Source organism: Callorhinchus milii, unplaced genomic scaffold (genome assembly GCF_018977255.1).
Source record: "Callorhinchus milii isolate IMCB2004 unplaced genomic scaffold, IMCB_Cmil_1.0 Scaffold4, whole genome shotgun sequence".
Taxonomy (NCBI): domain Eukaryota; kingdom Metazoa; phylum Chordata; class Chondrichthyes; order Chimaeriformes; family Callorhinchidae; genus Callorhinchus; species Callorhinchus milii.
Window position 1 is genome coordinate 7,680,124 of NW_024704745.1, and position 19,715 is coordinate 7,699,838.

A 19,715-nucleotide genomic window follows, 5' to 3' on the forward strand; every position below is an offset into this window, starting at 1 on the left:
GTTTCTCTGATCTGCCGTCGTCAATGCTACGGCGTATCTCTCTGTAATTCTACCTCACACTGATCACCGCCCTCCTCACCCCTGCACGGCCTCAAGTTGCACTCAAGTTCTCTAGGCTCGGTGAAGGGCATTATATATAAAGACAAGTTGTTGCCACAAGTTGTTGTGTTTAGTATATCGCCAATTTTACTGAGAAGCGCAGTGATTGCATGTCCTGTACGCAAATACCGCAGCCCAACCAATTGCACACAGCAATAATAATAATATTTTTTGCATTTGACATACTAATGCTAACAACAATTTTTGCATTTGGTATAGCGCTTGAGACGTATCAAAGCCCTTCACAGAAGATACTGTGAAGTGGATTCACTGTGTATTTTGTGGGCGAAACACAATGTCCCTCAAACAGCCGTGAAACGAATGACCAATTTCTTTTGGGGAGGGGGGAACAATAATAATAATAATCCTTGCATTTGATATAGCGCCTTATCCCGTCTTCGAGACGTCTCAAAGCGCTTCACAGAATATAGTGTAAAGTGAATTGAGTGTGTATTTTGTGGCTGAAATGCGGCAGCCACTTGCACACAGCAATGTTCAACAAATAATCACAGATTGAGTCACCAAATTTGACTCTTTTTGAGTTCTGATAAGGCGCTATGTCACATGTAACAATTTTTATTTTTAAATTACTTGCAAGGTTCTTTGAGAAACTTATAAAGTTATAGTTATAGACATTGTGTCAAAAGCAAGGATTATTACATTGTATAAAATAATAATAATTATAATCCTTGCATTTGATATAGCGCCTTATCACATCTTCTAGACGTCTCAAGGTTCTGGGACATCTCAACCTTCAGGGTTCTGTCTTGAATGGTTCAAGTGTTATCTCTCACACCGTCTCCAATTTGTCTCCGCCAACGGTTTCTCTTCCAGCCCTCGCACAATCTTGTGCAGTATTCCTCAGAGCTCTGTCCTCAGTCCCCTCCTCTTCAACTTCTGCATGCTCCCCCTTTGGTGAAATCATCCGCAGACATGGGGTCAACTTCCACATGTATGAGGATGACATCCAACTCTATCTCTCTGCCTCCACCCTCGACTCCAGGACCACAACTGTCCTGACACAATGTGTGTCAGCCATCAAGTCCTGGATGAGAGCTAACTTTCCACAGCTGAACTTCAGCAAAACCGAGGCTCTCCTGATTAGCTCGCGCCAGCGCCTCCGGACCTCAGGCGCTGACAGCATCAGCATCTAAGGATGCACACTTCACCTCACCAAGCCAATCTGGAACCTGGGCATTTTGTTCGATCCTCAACTGTCCTTTCTGCCCCATATCCGTGCCATGACTCGCTCTGCCTTCCCCCACCTCCACAACATTGCCCGACTCCGACACTGTCTCACCCCTCAAGCCGCCGAAACACTCATGTGCATTCGTCACCTCAAGGCTCGACAACGGAAACTCACTCCTTGTCGGCCTCCCCAAATCTTCCCTCCATATGGTACAAATCATCCAGAACTCTGCAGCGCGTATCCTCTCCCGCATCAGGCTCCGTGAATCCATCACCACCACCCTCGCCCGGCTCCACTGGCTCCCCATCCCTCAGAGGATAGAATTCAAAATCCTCGTCCTCACCTTCAAGGCTCTCCATGGCCTTGTCCCCTCCTACATCTCTGACCTGCTGACCCCCTAACAACCTACCCGCGCTCTCCGTTCAGCAGGCTCTGGTCTGCTCCATGTCTCCCGCCTGACCCGCCCTACCATCGGCAGCCAGGCTTTCAGCCGCTTTGCCCCCACCCTTTAGAACTCCATCCCACAATCCCTTCGGCTTGCTCCCTTCCTTGCCTCCTTCAAGCCACGACTCAAGACCCTCCTTTTCAACCGTGACTTCAGCCGCCCTCCTACCTCTCTGCCCTCCCTCACCCCAACCCTGCCCCCTCACGCTCGGGTCCTGATCCCCGACTGTTCAGCGCCTTGGGACATCCTCTCGACATGAAAAGCGCTTTACAAATGTAATTTTGTTGTTGTTGTCTCAAAGCGCTGCACAGAATATATAATAATAATAATCCTTGCATTTGATATAGCGCTTTTCACGTCTTCTAGACGTCTCAAAGCGCTTCACAGAATATGCTGTAGAGTGAATTGACTGTATGGTTGTGGGCGAAATGCGGCAGCCAAATTGCACGCAGCAGTGTCCCACAAGCAGTTGTGGATTGAAGTGACCAAATTTATTATTGTTTTTTTTCTTGAGGGATTATTATCAGGTGTGTGGAGTAAGGTAACTTGCCCAAGGTCCCCCCCCCCCCCGCTGGGAATCGAACCCAGGTCTCTCGCTTGAGAGGCGAGTGCTCTAACCACTGAGCTACAGTGCTCCATAAATCTGTAGCGTAGTGACTGTGTGTTTTTGTGGGCGAAACACGGCAGCCAATTGCGCACAGCAGCGTCGCACAAACAATCGTGGATTGAGTGACCGCAATATTGTTATTATTATACATCGTAAAATAAATAAACATTGTACAACCACTTGTGCAATATATCACGTGGGGCTGGTATAGGTGGGGGGCTGTGGGTGGTGTTCGGAGAAGAAGACACCGGGTTCAGCCCTGTTTTGTTGAAATTCTGCGGAGTTTGTGAAAGCGGGGTCGAGTTACTGAGCTCGTCTCATTGTAATGAGACGTGGCGTGCACAGCCACTGGTGTCCATAACTACCCCATTCAGCGGGAGAGGGAACATGACACCCGTCGCCTGGGCGGCTCGGCTGCCTCCAGCTTCTCCCTGAGAGAGGGACTGGCTCTCAGACACCGTTCTTCACCGCGGTTTCCTTGAGTCGTGGTCATGCACCTTGGGTGATCCGGTTCAAAGTCCTTCTGCCTCAAGGATGGCGACCACACAGGTGCGTACGTCAGAGTGACTGGAAATGAACAATAGGAAGCGATCGCTGACCGACAGGGTCCACCCCAGAGCTCGCCGTTTCCAGGCATTAATCTATACCGCTTCGTTAGCCTGCCCTGGCGTCAGCCTGATTCAGTCGGTAACGCTCTCGCCTCTGAATCAGAAGGTTGTGGGTTCAAGTTCCGCCCCCTCCCCCACCCCCCACACACACACATCAGGACTATCCTGGAATCCTTTTGCCTCGGCCCCTCTCTTACCTCCTTCAAGGCCTGTCTAATGACCTTCCTCTTCGATATTGCTTTCGACTACCCCCTCTACTCTCCACTATCTTGAGACGTCCTTCCGACGTGAAAGGTGCTATCCAAATGTAATGTTGTTCTTGTTGTTGTTGACTCCAACCCTCAGCTCCGGTGCAAAGCCTTAACTGTCTAGCGCCTTGGGACGTCCTTCTGACGTGAAAGGCACCAAATAAATGTCATTCTATTGTAGTTGTGAGGTGGACACTCCAATGCATTGCTTGGAGATGGGCTGGTGTGGGGGAACACCATATTATCAGAGGCGCCAACCGTCAGACTAGTCTTAGACGACGACAAATCGAGATCCCGCCTGTGCCTGTTCAGGTGGACGTCAAAGATCCCGTGGCGCTGTTCAAGAAAACAAAAGGAATTTCTCCCCAACGTCCTGTCTGACATTGCTCCCCTCCCCCACCCCCCTTCTCCTCGCCGCCCACCACCCAGATAAAGTCACACGCTTTACGATGGCTGGAAGGACACACTGCTGCATCTGCTCACAAAATACACTGATGGAATGTGTGGAATGTTACTCCCCAGTAAATGGCCTGGTGAATTTTAACCCTAAACCACCTAATCTTTTCCCACCACTCTCTCTCATGCTCACTCACCCATTGTCTCCTATCACAGCATCTACCCCATTCCCTTTACAAAGGATTTATTGGAGTAAACAATACATTCCCTGCGCTGCGGGTCGGAAAGGGTCTTTGCCATTGGGGTAGTGGTTAGCGTACTCGCCTCGCAAGCAAGAGGACCTGGATATGATTCCGAAACCTTAGGCAAGTTTCCTCACTCCACAAGCTTGTTTACCAGATCGCTTTCCGGGAGTGATAATCTCTCAAAAAAAAGTTGATCACTCTATCCCCGACTGTTTGTGGGACACTACCACATTTCGCTCACAAAATACACAGTCAATCTACTGCAGTATATTTTGTGAAGCGCTTTGAGACTTCTAGAAGACGTGATAAGGCGCTATATCAAATGCAAGGATTTTAAACCGCAGCTCTTTGACCGTTCCTTCAGTCATCTTTTACTTACCACCCCGTTCCTCCCCTCTCCTGTTCCTCCCGACCCCCACTATTCCTCCCCCCCACCCCACGTTCCTCCACGGTTTACCTCCCACCTCCAGCTCAGATGTTCAGCGAGTACTGTCAAACACTCTGAGACATTCTCCCAATGTGCAAGGTGCTGTATAAAAGTAAATGCTGTTGCAAAAGATGTCAGTTACTGAGCGAGAATCAAAGTGTGTCAGCCTGGCCCAGTGGTAGCACTTCTCACCTCCGAGTCAGAATGTTGTAGGTTTGAGGCCCTATGTCAGGAGTTGGAGTCTAAGCAGACACTCCAAAGTAATTCTAGGGACGTATTGCATTGTCAGAAGTACTGCCCTTCAGGTGAAACATTAGACCAAGATCCTGTCTGGTTGTCTAGGTGGACGTTAAAGATCCCACAGCATTGTTCAAAAAGAGAATGGAGTGTGTCTCTCCCAGTGTCCTGGCCAACAAATTCCCCAAATAAAATTGGTCACTCACTCGATGGCTGTTTGCAGAACATTGCTGTGCGCAAACTGGATGCCTCATTTCGCCAACAAAATACACAGTCACTGTACTTTACAGTATATCCTGTGAAGCGCTTTGAGACGTCTTAAGCACTCGGGGATGCAACCCTGAGTGAGGGGCGCTATTTAAATGCAAGTTGTTGTTGACGACGTGGTGAGGCGCTGTATCAAATGCAAGGATTATTATTAAAATGAGGTTTTTTTTAAGAAGAATCTCTTCTCGTTGGTGGACCAGGTGGTGAATGAAAGGACAGAAGTGGCCAGTGTGGAGGTGATCTCTGTCACTGAAGACGACCTCCCATCTATTGAGCTCCCCAACACTCCGCAGAAGGTTCCCAATATTTTGGAAGCGAAAGTTTTGCCCACTGAGGCAGGTAACGTGCTTTATTTTTGTTGTCACACCCAACGCAGCCACGCCTTTGTCACCTCCCACCTAGACTATTCCAATGCCCTCCTCGCTTATCTCCCCAGCTCCGCTACCCACAAACTACAAATGATTCAGAACTCTGCAGCCCGTGTCCTCACCCACATTAAACTGGGTACCACCAGCACACCAATCCTCACCAGGCTCCCTATCACAGAACAGATCGATTTCAAGATCCTCTCACTCGCCTACAAACCCATTTGTGCCCTGTCACCTCCCTACCTTTCCGACCTGCTTTCTCCCCAACTCGCTACCCACTGCCTCTGTTCGGCTGGCTCTGGGCTCCGATTCACTGCCACATGTGAAGGATGCTGAATAAATGCAAGTTGTTATAGTTGTTGTTTTCCGTCCCCCTGTTGCCTCCTGGCACAGTTGAAGTCTCTCCTTAGAGCAGAGAAGGTTAAGGGGAAACGTTTAAAATTATGAGGGGTTTTGATAGAATAAATAAGAAGAAACTGTTTCCTCTGGCAGGAGGGTCGGTAACTAGAGCACACAGATGTAAGATAATTGGCAAAAGAACCAGAGGAGAGTCGAGAAGAGAAAACATTTTTTTACTCGGCGAATTGTTAGGATCCGGAATGCAATGCCTGAAAAGGTGGTGGAAGCAGATTCAATAATTACTTTCAAAAGGAAATTGGAGATTTACTTTAAAAGGAAAAAATTGCAAGGCTATGGGGAGAGAGCGGGGGAGTGGGACTAATTCTTTCAAAGAGCCGAAACAAAGCACAATGGGCCAAATGGCCTCCTTCTGTGCTGTAGGATTCTATGATTCTATGATCTGGAGAGGTTATTCTTGATGATGGTACTGTGGCTCTTTAACAACTTGCATTTATATAGCACCTTTCACGCGGGGCAGCATATCTGTGTGCCTAACAGTGATGGAGCCTGACGCTGAGCCTGGGGGAGGGAGGAGGTAACCCTAAGCACGGTCAAAGAGGAAGGATCCAAATTAGGGGAAGGAGGAGGCATGGCGGATCGATTGGAGGAAGAGAGTTCTGAAGCTTTGTGGCGTAGTGGCTGAAAGCACGACCGCCGATGGTGGAACAGAGGGGATAAGTGTCAAGCAGAAGATGATAAGAGAGGGAAGACTCGATGCAGCTAAGAATGTGATCGACGAAAAAGGCACAGATTACACGGTAAAAATTGATGATTCTAATTTTTTGTCTCTCCTTTGTTTAGGAAGTCCAGAGAAGTCCTCTGCAAATTGGCACGCGTTGATGTGCAAGAAGCCGCTGCTTTTAATAGTACTTGGTGTCGTGACTTTTGCAGTTTTGTTAATAGTCTCTGTTGCTGTGGGCAGTAAGTTCCTTCCATTTCAACTGCAGTCCATAGAACCATAGAGCTTTACAGCACAGAAGGAGGTCATTCAGCCCATCGTGTCCGTCCCCTTTCCCCGTACCAAGTAGTCGACTCCTTTTTCAGATATTTATCTAGTTCACTTTTCAAAGCCAATGTGCATTCTGCCTCAATAATAATAAAATTCAGGCAATTTGAGGCATTTCTAAGACCTGATAATAATAATAATCCTTCCTTTTAATATAGCACCTTATCACGTCGTTGAGAAGTCTCAAAGCGTTTCACAGAATATATTCTAAAGTGTTTTGACTGTGTATTTTGTAGGCGAAACGAGGCAGCCCATTGCCCACAGCAGTGTCCCACACACAGTCGTGGATTGAGTGTGGGCAGTGCATTCCGTATCCTAACTCCTCTGTGCCTGGCAAGATTTCTCCTAAACTCCCCATTTGCACAGTTGCCAGCTATCTTAAATTGATGCCGTCCAGTCACTGACTCATTGACCGACTGTTGTGTTTTGAGATTTTGAAAGCAAAAGCCTAAAACACGCTGATAAAATTTGTGACTTTTGATAATTGACGCCGGCTTGAATCATCGCTGCATTTCAATAGAATAAAATGAAATTTCAATTCAAATTGAATCTCAAATTAAAGCCCCCTCTCCCACCCCCTCCACCCCCGCCCTGCCCCTCACCCCCAGCTTTCAGAATTTTGCTCAATTCTGTGTTATTTTTTAATGATGGAATGTTAAGACGAAACAGGGCAGGAATGAGTGGAATTTGGCCTTCTCATGATCATTCCATTTGATATGTGCCTTTCATGCCTGGAGGCCATCTGAAAGCCGTTCACAGGAGGCGTTGTGAAGTGTGGCGACTGTGTGTTTGTTAGCGAATGTAGCAGCCAGTTTGCACGCAGCAGTGTCCCACAAACAGCCATAAAGTGAAGGTTCAATTTCAATGTGGGGGATTGTCTGCTGGGACACCGGGAGAGAGAGACAGAGAAACTCATTCCTCTTTTTGATCTTAAACGTCCACCTGGATTGACAGACGTGACCTCATCTCATCTGAAACGTGGCACCTCTGCCAATGCAGCATTCCGCAACAACCCCCCACCCCCACCCCACCCTCGGTACCGCAACAGAGTGTCAGCCTAACCGTGCAAGTTGATAGCCTTGACATGGTGGGAGGGGGGGGGGGGTGTGGGCGCGGGGCGGGCGGAGGTTGAACCCGCGACATTTTAGCGAGACAGCGCTACCGACTTGGCCATCCTGTCACCCATTTGTAGGCGGGTAATTAACAAAACGTGTGACGTCATGCGAAGAAGAGCAAAGGGTGTCAGGATTTGGAAGTATAAGGCGATTTGATAAGTGCAATTTGACCGGCCTTGCTCACCTTTCTAAAGGCGATCAATTACCTTGTTCATCAGAGCGTTCCGTTCAGAGCGGGAACACAATGGATTCAGGTTGTGTTGCATTGGATTAGGCTCCATTCACGACTCTTAGCCAAACGGCTCAAACCCAGTGACTCGCGAGAAAGAGCGCCCGAGGCATTCGCTCTGCGGGTGAACCCCACCCTCCCAATTGCTACACGCCCCTGCCCTCCACAGGCCACCTCACTCACAAGATCCGGTCGGTAGTCGATTGGTGGATCGCTTTTCCGAGGTTTAATAATTCCTTCAAACATAAAAGAATATATTTAGTCACTCAATCCATGATTTGTTTGTGGGAAACTGCTGTACGCAATTGACTACCATGTTTTGCCCATACAATAGACAGTCAATTCACTTTACAGTATATTTCTGTGAAGTGCTTCGAGACGTCTAAGATGTGATAAGGCGCTATATCAAATGCAAGGATTATTATTATTATTATTAGAACACGTCAGGGCTGAACCGAGGCTGAGTTGTTATCAGCAGTTGTGATGAGAACGCGCAATGCTGTGAGTTGCTCTGTCTCAGCTCATCGGATCCATGGGGGAAGGGGGAGAGGGGCAACCATTGAGAATGGCTTGCGATGAGAGTTGGTGCAGACTCAATGGGCCGAATGGGCTCTTTCTGTGCTGTATATCTCTTGTGATATTTTCCAATCTGTGGGCAAGCTTTCAGCCTAACTCCATGCAGGAGTCCGTCCGATTCGCTCCCTCCCTCACCTCGTTCAAGACATTACCTCTTGGACTGCATTTTAGGTATCTTTCCCCTCCTCCACACCCTTCAGCACCCACTCCTAGCTTAGGTTGCCCAGCCAGGGCTGCTAAAGCAAGCACCTTGGGAGCTTGGGAGCGTCCTCCAGACATGAAAGGCGGAGTGTAAGTGTAAATGTGTGTTGTACTCTGCTATGAACCATTTGTGAATCCTTTCAGTCACGTACAGTTGCATTGGGAAGTTTAAGTGTCGAACCTCATCATCGTGTATCTGGTACAGAGCGAGGTGCAATGGTGTGATGGACTGCCTGACAGGAGAGGACGAGCTGGGATGCGGTAAAGAGCACATTGATTTTTTTTTCCTCCTCTATCACGCACACGTCTTTATGTTTTAGGGTGATATTTATTTTGTTCTCATTCCAGATGTAGAACATTGTGGAGCGAAGCATAAATATTATAATAACCCTTGCATTTCAGCCTGGCTCGGTGTCCAAAAGCTCAGTTGATAGCACGCTTGCCTCAGAAGGTTGTGGTTACAAAGCCCTATGTCGGAACTCAAACTCACATAGTCTAAGATGACACGAAGCTGATGCTCCAATGCAGTGCTAGGGGAGTGTTACATTATCAGAGGTGTCGTCCTTTGGATGAGACATTAAAACCGTGTCCCATCTATATGTTCAGGTGGACATTAAAGATCCCATGGCACTATTCGAAAAAAGGGAATATCTACCAGGGTCCTGGCTAACAATTCACCAAATAAAATTGGTTATTCATTTCATGGCTGTTTGTGGGACATTGCTGTGCACAAAATGATTGCCGCATTCATCCAGAAATGCAGTCACTAAATACTGCAAAGCACTTTTGGAGTGTCCTCCCAATGTGAAAGATGCTACACCAAATACAAAAATGATTATCATTATTTATTTCATATAGCGCCTAAGCACGTTGTTCAGACATCTCAGAGCACCCGACAACAACAACCTGCATTTATGTAGAATGCTTCGTGGGGGTGGGTAGCATCTCGGAGCGTGAGCTTGGTGGAGCTTGGCGCTGAATCAGGGACATGACATGCGATATTGGCAGGAACTGCGAGTGTTCACCAGCTAAACCCATACAGCTTGACATTGACCCGAACAGACACCGTCAAGGACTTGGTTTAATGTCTCATTTGTGGGACAATGCAGCGCTGGCCCCCAAAGAGCACTGTCAGCCCAGACTGTGAGCTTAAATTCCTGATGTGGGGTTTGAACCCTCTGACTCAAGAGTAGAGAGTCCTACCAACTGAGCCAGGCTGATGGTACATTGGGATCCTATGGGAACATTAGCAATTGTGCATCTTAGTGCATTTGCTTGTGCCCTCGCACGAGCCCCCATATCAGGAATTTTAAGGTCACAGTCTGGGCTGATGCTTCAGATACATTACTGAAAGGAGGAGGAAAACCTGCAGCATAGTCGAAAGTGCAATTACCGGAATTGTTAACCAGAACACCAGGAGAGAGAAACTCCCTTCTCTTTTCAAATGTGTTTCTTGTTTTGCGTTTAACTCCCATCTGACTGGAATCTGAGGCTGGGAGCTGGAGAGATTAAGTGCTTAATCTTAATCCTTAATTAAATCTTTAATCTTAATTCCACCCTTTAGGACTCCATCCAAAAGTCCCTTCGTTTTGCCCCCTCCCTTGCCTCCTTCAAGGTCCTTCTCAAGAACTTCCTCTTCGACTGCCCCTTCGGTCATTCTTCTACCCTCCCTGCCATCCACCCTCCATGATCCCAACCCTCAGCTCAGGTCCAAATCCCAGTGCCTTGGTACATCCTCCCGACGAGAAAGTTGCTATACAAATGTAATTTGTTGTTTTCATTGCCGTTATTGTTAAGGGAGTCGTTTCTAACATGTTTCCAGGTTAACTGTGTTAGCACAAGGAATGGTTTAAGACACATTGTAAATTTAGCCTTGTTTACGGATATTGTCTTATGGTTTGCATGCTGTGTCGTCTGACTATCTCCAAACGCAGCCTCCGCTTGTCCTTTGCTTTCAGTGCGGGTTAGTGGGAAGAGCTCGGTGGTGCAGATTTACACTGGCGGCACCTGGAGGACAGTGTGCTGGGAGGGCTGGAATGCCATGTACGGAACGGTTGCGTGTAAACAGCTCGGTTACAACAGGTAATTCTACGAACTCTTTACAAATCACTTTGCAACCATCTTCTGTCTTTAGATGGAATCCCGTAGAGTTTAGAGCGTTCGCCTTGTAAGTGAGAGGACCCGGGTTCGATTCCCAGGAAGGGCAAAACCTTAGCCAAGTTTTCTTACTCCGCAAGCCTCTGTTTACCTAGCAGTAAGTAGGAACCCAGTTGTCAGTCGATTGGCGGATCGCTTTCCAGGGGTAATAATCCCTCAAAAAAAAATGTGGTCACTCAATCCACAACTGGACACTGCTGTATGCAATTGGCTGCCAGGTTTCGCCCACACAATACAGTCAATCCACTTGACAGTATATCTTATAAAGCGATTTGAGATGTCTCGCCGATGTGACAAGGCGCTATATCAAATGCAAGGATTATTATTATTATTTACATCACACACAGCTATGTCTGGCTTCATTCGGGATTTGTGAGTGACGATGATGTTTTTCACAGCTAATGTCTCTTTTTGTGAGGAATTGTTAGCCACTTGTTTGGAAGCTGCATGAATTACGGAAACTCTGAGACTCACTTTCACCCCCGTAACTGATCTCTCACCTCAAGATCCTGTCTTCCTAATATTATTAATATTATCATTATCGTCAATTCCATTTCCCTTTGTTGGCAAATGGAATTAATGATTCCATTAATTTGTTGGCCGATGATTTTGAAGGATTTTACCTTTGTGTCTCCCAGCTATGTGAACTCCACCGAGCTTCCGATCGCTTCCATTGAAGAGAAGCTCACGCTCAATTTTGTGGAGGTGAATTTTAAGCGACCCAGAGATCTAGGCTCCAGGATACAGATGGTCACCCTGCTGAGGTAACTAACAGGAACAACAACACTGAGCCAGCGTCAGCCACGTTGGGACTTGAAACTCATAGAGTCTATGCTAACACTCCAATGCAATTCTGGTGTTGTGGTACATTGTTGGACGTGCCGTTCTTCGGATGATACATTGAACTTAGATTCCCATCTGCCCCTGTTCAGGAGGATATTAAAAGTCCTGTGGCGCTATTCAAAAAGAGAAGAGTGAGTCCCTGGCCAACAATTCCCCAGGATTAAATCTGTCATTCATTTCATAGCTGTTTGTGTGCACAAATTGGCTTCTGTGTTTGTCGACAAACACACAATCACTTCAGAGGATCCTGTGAAGCGCTTTGAGATTTCACAATGTGAAAGGCGCTGTACTGAATGCAAAGGTTATTATTATTATTTCATTACATCCACCGGTGCGTTTGCATTTATTATGTTTCTACTTTCATCCGCAGCACAAGGTGTCATTCAGGGAAAGTCGCATCGCTCAAATGTTTAGGTATGTCTGATGAGGGGGAGGGCTCAAACCCTTAATTTCCCCCCCTGTACCCCCTCTGCCCCCCTCTCTCATATACACATGTACTTTACTCTTACAAATGTTGATGCTTTTTGCTTCAACCGCAGCTTTCAGCAGCGAGCTCCATATTAGCACCATCCTTTTGGCCACAAAATACACAGTTAATCACTTTACAGTATATTCCGCAAATTGCTTTGAGACGCCTCAATCACTTCACCTTAGAAGATCCTGTGAAGCGCTTTGAGATGTCATAATGTGAAAGGCGCTGTACTGAATGCAAAGGTTATTATTATATTATCATTATGACGTGATAAGGCTCTATACCAAATGCAAGGATTATTATTATCCCCTGCATGAAGAAGTTCCTCCTAAACTCACTGTTAGATCTGTCACTGCCCCTCTTATATTTATACACTTTAGTTACAGATTCACCAACAAGTTGAAACAGCTATCAAGATACACCTTATCAAATCCTTTCATCACGTTAAACTCCTCTATCAGGTCCCCATTCAATTGAGAAAAGCTCCGAGCTGTCCAGTCTTTCCAGATAACTGTGTCTGCTTATCCCTGCTGATGTCCTTGTTGCACTGTTGCTCCAACGTTGTAATATGCTTCCAATGCCCAACATCCCCTCCCCACCTTGCCCAGTGCTCCACACGAACTCTGTAAGGTTCATTGAGATATTGTCCTAGCTGAAGAGTGTGCTGGGTGTGTGCAGACCTTCTTGTCATTGTGCGTCTCTCTCCTCGGACAGACTGTGGCTCCAGACCCAAGTACTTCTCTCGGATTGTTGGAGGGAATCAGTCAACACCCGGCGAGTGGCCCTGGCAGGCGAGTCTGCACTTTGACGGGCATCACCTGTGCGGAGGGTCCATCATCGCGGCCCAGTGGATAGTGACAGCTGCGCACTGCGTTTCGGAGTGAGTCATCATTTCCTCCCTCCTTCCTCTCCAACCCCCCACATGGCTCAATCCGCGCAGCGTGCAGGAAGTGACACCAGAAATGCTTCCTGCGCATGACACGTGCACACAGCGCACAGGATGTGAGGTCAGCAGCAACCCGGAGGCCATTTTGGACAGGACGCTACATAAATGCAAGTTGTTGTTTTTGAGATCATTTTCTAAAATGGCTTGTCGGGCCTTTAGCCTTTCTGCACTCATCCTCCATCCCGGACCCGTTCCGCCCTGTTCCCTCCCTTGCCTCCTTCAAGGCCGTCTCAAGACCTTCCTCTTCGACCGCACCTTTGGTCATCTTCCCACCCTCAACCCCCTCTTGGCCTCCACCCCAAATTACATTTATGTAGCGCCTTTCATGTTGGGAGACGGGACTTGAAGGAGGAAAGGGAGGGGACAAGGCGCTATATAAATGCAATTTGTTGTTGTTGTAGTAGTACTAGTAAGGGAGTTGCAGGTGAATTCCCATCTGTGGGTTTGTCTGGTCTAAGGTTCCAGCTGCTGACATTGTGGAGGGTGTATGTGGGCATCGTGGAGCAGCCAGAGACGGACATGTTATCACGTGCTGTAGAGAAGATTATTCATCATAAGAAGTACCGTGGAAGGACTTTCGATTACGATATCGCTCTCATAAAGCTGGACATACAATTGACATTTGATGGTAATAATAACCCTCCCAAACACACACGATCACACACACAAACGCACGCACAAAACAGTCACTCAATCCATGACTGCTTGTGGGACACTGCTGTGCACAATCGGCTGCTGAGTTCGCTCAGTTAATCCGCTTTACAATACATTCTGTGAAGAGCTTTGAGACATGATAAGGCCCTATAATCAAATGCAAGGATTATTATTATTAATATTGTTATCTTGCAGCTCTCTTGCGACTCTTCCCTCCCGCTCACAGATCTCTCTCTCTCCCAACGTCCTTCTCTTTTCAAATAGTGTCTTTAACATCCCTCTGAACAGGCAGGCGGGATTTTGATTTAACCTGTGCTCTAAAGGACATTGCCTCCAAAAACACTGCTCTTCCCTCCCCAACTGTGCTGGAGCTTCAGGCTATCATTCCAATACAGTCCTTGCCCTGTACATAATCCACACCCAACACAAATTTGATGGTAATTTACGGTATTTCTCAATGCGATTGGCAAGCCATTGCACATTTAAGAAATGAAAGAAAAAACAATCTCCTTTGAAAACCATGGGCTGACTAATCGTGAACAAACCCTTGTTGCAGATCAGGTGCAGCCCATCTGTCTTCCCAATTCTGAGCAGGAGTTTGTAGAAGGGAAAACCTGCTGGATCTCTGGCTGGGGTACCACGAACGAAGGAGGTGAGAATTTTAATAATAACAATAATCCTTGCATTTGATACAGCATTTGATACAGCTTCGAGTCGTATCAAATCGCTCCACAGAATATGCTGTAAAGTGAATTGAATGTATATTTTGTTTTGTTGGCAAAACACGGCAGTCAATTGCACACAGCAGTGTCCTACAAACAGTTGTGAATTATTATTATTTTTTTTGAAGGGATTATTACCCCTGAAAAAGTGATCCGCCATTCAACTAACAATCGGGTTCCCAGTTACTGCTAGGTAAACAGAGGCGTGTGGAGTGAGGAAAGTTGCCTAACATTTTACCCTGCCAGGGAAATCGAACCCAGGTCCTCTCACTTGCGAGCCGAGTGCTCTAATCAATAGGCTACAGGACTCCACAAATAACAATACCAACTACAAAATTTGTAGGCGAATGCGGCAGATAATTTGTGCACAAACATCCATGAAATGATTGACCAATTTTATCTGGGGGATTGTCAGCCAGGACCCTGGGAGAGAAACTCCCTTCTCTTTTCAAATAGTGCCATGGAATTTTAATATCGACATGAACTTGCAGGTGGGACCTCGGTTTAACGTCTCATCCAAAGGAACGGCAGCTTTGACAATGCAGCGCTGGCTCAGCACTGCACTGTAGTGTCACTCTAGACTGGGAACTCCAAGTCCCTATCTGAGGCTCAAACCTACAACCTTCTGACGCGGAGGCGAGAGTGCCACTCACCGAGCAAGGCATTTTTTGTGTGTCAAAGCAATAAAACACAATCATAGAATTTGACATTATTTGAAATGGGAAGGGAGTTTCTGCCAGTGTTCCGACCAACATTCCCCGAGACAAACACATTTGTTTTTTTATTTTTGTTTTATCCTTGGGTTCTCCCTCAGATTCACCGAACCAGTGCGCAACCTAGGTGTCCAGTTCGACCCCCAGCTGTCCTTCCTCCCCCACCTCTGATCCCTGACCAGTAATGCCTTCTTCCACCACCGCCACATTGCCCGCCTCTGACCGTACCTTATCCGAAACCCTCGTGCATGCGTTTGTCACCTTCCGCTTGGATTACTCCAACGCACTCCTCGCCGGTCTCTCAGCTCTACCTGTCACAAGATTCAGCTCGTTCAGAACTCTGCCGCCCACAAACTGACCCGGACCAAACTCCGTACCCACATCTCACCAGTGCTGGCCCAGGCTCCGCTGGCTCCCCATCACCGAACGGATCGACTTCAAGATCCTCACACTCGTGTTCAAATCCATTCACTCCCTGGCACTTCACTACCTATTCGACCTTCTCTCTCCCCAATCCACCAGCCAGTGCCTCCGCTCGACTGCCACCGGTCTCCTGCCCATCCCTCTGACCCTCAGCCCCACCATCAGAGGTCACGCTTTCAGCCACTGCACCACCAAACTCTGGAACACTCTCCCTCAATCCCTCCGCCTTGCCCCCTCTCTCAAATCCCGCCTGAAAACATTCCTCTTTGACCGTGCTTACAGCTACCTGCCCCCTCCCCATGGCTCGAAGTCAGGCTCCATCACTGTTAAGCTCTCTGAGACGCTACCCTCCGTGGAGCGCGCTATATAAGTGCAAGTTGTTGTTGTTGGTTCAATTCATGGCTGTTTGTGGGACATTGCTGCACACAAATTGCCTGTCCCGTTCATCTACAAATACAGTCGCCACACTTTACACAATACTCTGTGAAGCGTTTTGAGATGCTTCAACATGACAAGGCGCTGCATAAGACACAAGGTTTATTATTACTGGAATGGCCTATAAAAACAGCTTGCATTTATATAGCACCCCTCACCTAGGGTAGCGTCCTAGTACACTTGGCAATGGCGGAGCTAATTCACTACAGTGGGGCCTTGTTACGAGTGAATCCATCAAATCTCAACCCGTGATGTAGCTAGAAGTGATGGGCAACCGCACAGGTCATCATGTCACCATCTGCACAGAGGAAGAGGTGACGCCTGTGGTGACATAATGACCCAGAAGTCAGCCATTATAGCATGAGAGCTGGCGGACTCCATCCACTGAGCAGGAAGCAAGCTCATGCGCAGTGAATAGAGACCATGTTGCAGCCACATAACCAAATTTGTGCAATAAAAGAGGCTCATAAATGGTCCTCAAGTTACAACAAGGACTGTACTTTTGTAACATGTGTGTAAAAAAAATACTCCTAACAAGATTGGTTCGGATTAAAAAGGCGTTTCAGCCAAACCCATCTCCTCCCTCTGTAATAACCGCCCTGCTGTGCCTCCTCACCCTTCCCCCCCACCATCACAACATCAAGCTGCTTTATAAATGAGTTCCAGTGTCCTGACCTCAACCATCCTTCCTGGTAATCTATCCAGTTGTTAATCGCCTTCTGAGCAAAGAAAACATCCTAGTTTCTGAAAGTTTCCTTACTCCACCCGCCTCTGTTTACGAAGCAGTAAATAGCAACCCGGTTGTTGAGTCGATTGGCATATCGCATTTCTGGGGATAATAATCCCTTGAAAAAAATAAAAAATAATAAATTGGCACTTTAATCCACAACTGTTTGTGGGACACCTCTCTGTGCAATTGGCTGCTGCGTTTTGCCCACAACACATAAGGTCAATTCACTTTACAATATATTTTGTGAAGCGCTTTGAGATGTCTCGGAGACGTGATAAGGCGCTATATCAAATGCAAGGATTATTATTTATTATCATTATTACCCTTTACATTCCCAATCCCATTCTAAACCTTTTGTACTACTGCCTTATTGTCTCCTAAAAACACAACCTCTCACATTGGAGTCATCTTTCAATAAGGTAAATAGGGAGAGATTATTATTTCCTATGAATCGGTCAGACATCAATTTGAGATCAATGCCAAAAACTACGAAACACGATAACAAAAAAAAACTTCAAAAGAGAGAACTTAGGGGGAAAATGTGGTGAGTCGCTGATTTCACCCAGAATATTGGTGCACAAATTATTCTGGTTTGTGAACTGAGCAGTGTTTATTACTCAACAGATAAGATCTCGGTCGGCCTGAGGGAGGCTCAGGTGCCTCTCATATCTAACAATGTGTGCAGCCGGCCCGATGTCTATTCCCGAAGGATAACGTCCAGGATGATTTGTGCTGGATCCCTGGAGGGAGGCGTTGATTCCTGCCAGGTACGTGTAGTGTGCTGTTCAGGATAGAAATTTAGGAGGTACAACAACAACAACAACTTGCATCTAAATAGAATCTTTCATGTCGGGAGGATGTTTCAAGGCACTTGAACAGTCAAGGCTTAGCACTCGAGCTGTGGGATGGAGTCAAGAGAAATGGAGGGCAAGGGAGTTGGTGGTGGGAAGATGTCCGAAGTAGCCTAGATAAATCTAATGGCAACAACAAATAAAAGGGACTGGGTTTCATTAGCAGGTGGATATAAGAGCAATCTGTACAGAGCAAGCTAAGGGAATTGCGCACCAGACTGGGCCACTTGCCTGTGTGTGTACGGGTGCATGCTCCTGTGTCTGTGTATAAGCACAGATTGGTGTGCTTGTGTTACGTATGCAAATCCCTGTGCCTGTACTTGCATATGCAGAATTGGGCATATATGTGTCCATGCACTCATGCAATTACGTGCAAAAGTATTTAGACACATGTGCATCTATGTCCGCGTACGTATGTGTGAGCATATCTGCTTGTGGGACTTTATGTGGATGCAGATCTGTGTGAGTACATACGTGTGTCTAGGCTCTGAAATCTGATGTGCCACTTTCTTTACCTTTCGATTACATCAGGGAGATAGCGGGGGTCCTCTTGCCTGCAAGGAAAACCATGCTTGGAAGCTGGTTGGAATTACTAGCTGGGGAGCCGGTTGTGCAAAGCAGAACAAGCCCGGAGTGTACACCAGAGTCACCGAATACCTGGACTGGATCCACGAACAAATGGAGGTACTCAACACAACAAAGAAGTGGAGCTCCACTTTACAACCCTAGGATTTTCTCCCCTCCCACCAAAAATTCATAATCTATGCTTTTGATCCAGCACCTTTCACATCAGAAGGGCGTCTCAAACGTTTTGCAGCATTTTACTGTAAAGTAACAGCAATAATCCTTGCATTTGATACACCACCTTATCACGTATTGGAGATGTCTCAAAGTGCTTCACAGAATATATTTTAAAGTGAATTGACTGTATATTTTGTGGGCAAAATGCGGCAGCCAATTGCATACAGCAGTGTCCCACAAACAGTTGTGGATTGAGTGACAAATTTACTATTATTGTTTTTTTAAAGAAGGAATGATCAGTCATGAAGCAAACCATTGATTTGGCTGGAGGATCTTTGGACCAGGTCACCATTGGGTGAAACTTCCTCCTTCTTTCAAATAGACTCACGGGTCTTTGCTGTGCTGAAGTTGGCTGCTGCGCTCACCTACAAAATACACATTCACTACACTCTACAATATATAAAGATATAGTCAGTCACTCCACAGTATAGTATATCTATAAAGTACTTTGAGATGTCCTGCTGCCGTGAAGGATGTTGAATCAAATGCAAGAATTATTATTATGATAATGATGATTAACTGTAAGTTACTGTATTTCTGTTCTGTCTTTTCAATCTGGTTTAAGCTCAATGTATCATCCTCTTCCCCTTTTGAAAGGAAATCTATAGCCTATTGCACCAACCACAGAAACTAATGCTGGTTTATTTTCTTGCTTCACAGAAAGAAGAATCAAACAGCTGAAGGCATGCATTTTTGGAACAAATACCACACGCAACAGTTCAAAGGATTCCGGCAGGATTTATTTTGCGAACATCAGCAAAACGGGATGGAAAGAGTTCATTATTCTCAGCCTGGCTCAGTCGGTAGCGTCCTCACCACTGGATCAGGTTTCAGGTTCAAGCCCCCACACACCACACAGGGACTTGCACTCACAGTCTCGGGTGTAACCTCTAATGCCGTGCTCCATTGTTGGAACACTGCCCCCAACTCTGGTCGTTCTGTGTTGAAGTTCAGTCAATGTGGATGCGAGCCAACAGATGAATGGGGTGGAAAGTGATTGGGGAGGGGAGAAGAACAGTGTGTGTGTTTGTTGGGGTGGGGGGAGGTCACAAGTCACAAGTCAGTGATAATTATACAATTAAAACTGATAATAAGCTTTCAAAGGTCATGGTATTAGCTCCATTAATGATTTTTCTTCCCCCTCGTCTTTTCTCCTCCTCCACCCCAAATGCTCTTCAATCGAATCTATAAGCATTGACATTTATTGGGGGTCCCAGTTTCAATTCCCAGGCAGGGCAAAACCTTAGGCAAGTTTCCTTACTCCACATTCCTCTGTTTACCTAGCACCAATTGGGAACCCGGTTGT

The 19,715-nt window shown here is 46.7% G+C and overlaps 1 protein-coding gene across 1 annotated transcript; it reads left to right on the forward strand.

Annotated features, from left to right (window-relative positions):
- Positions 1-2,874: 2,874 nt before the first annotated feature.
- tmprss3a (transmembrane serine protease 3a) lies at positions 2,875-19,171 on the forward strand. The gene is made up of 13 exons (XM_007903581.2): positions 2,875-2,889; positions 4,969-5,107; positions 6,337-6,456; positions 8,807-8,923; positions 10,621-10,744; positions 11,458-11,583; positions 12,033-12,076; positions 12,849-13,014; positions 13,539-13,708; positions 14,291-14,386; positions 17,382-17,524; positions 18,140-18,292; positions 19,070-19,171. The coding sequence occupies exons 1-13, from the start codon at positions 2,875-2,877 to the stop codon at positions 19,088-19,090; spliced, it is 1,434 nt and encodes a 477-aa protein (XP_007901772.1). The 3' UTR covers positions 19,091-19,171.
- The last annotated feature ends 544 nt before the right edge of the window (positions 19,172-19,715 follow it).

Bases quoted from the DNA above. Each gene is read 5' to 3' on its own strand.
- tmprss3a (XM_007903581.2), top strand. The intron at 13,015-13,538 runs GTGAGTCATCAT...GTCTGGTCTAAG, and splicing joins GCTGCGCACTGCGTTTCGGA to GTTCCAGCTGCTGACATTGT. The intron at 14,387-17,381 runs GTGAGAATTTTA...ATTACTCAACAG, and splicing joins GGGTACCACGAACGAAGGAG to ATAAGATCTCGGTCGGCCTG.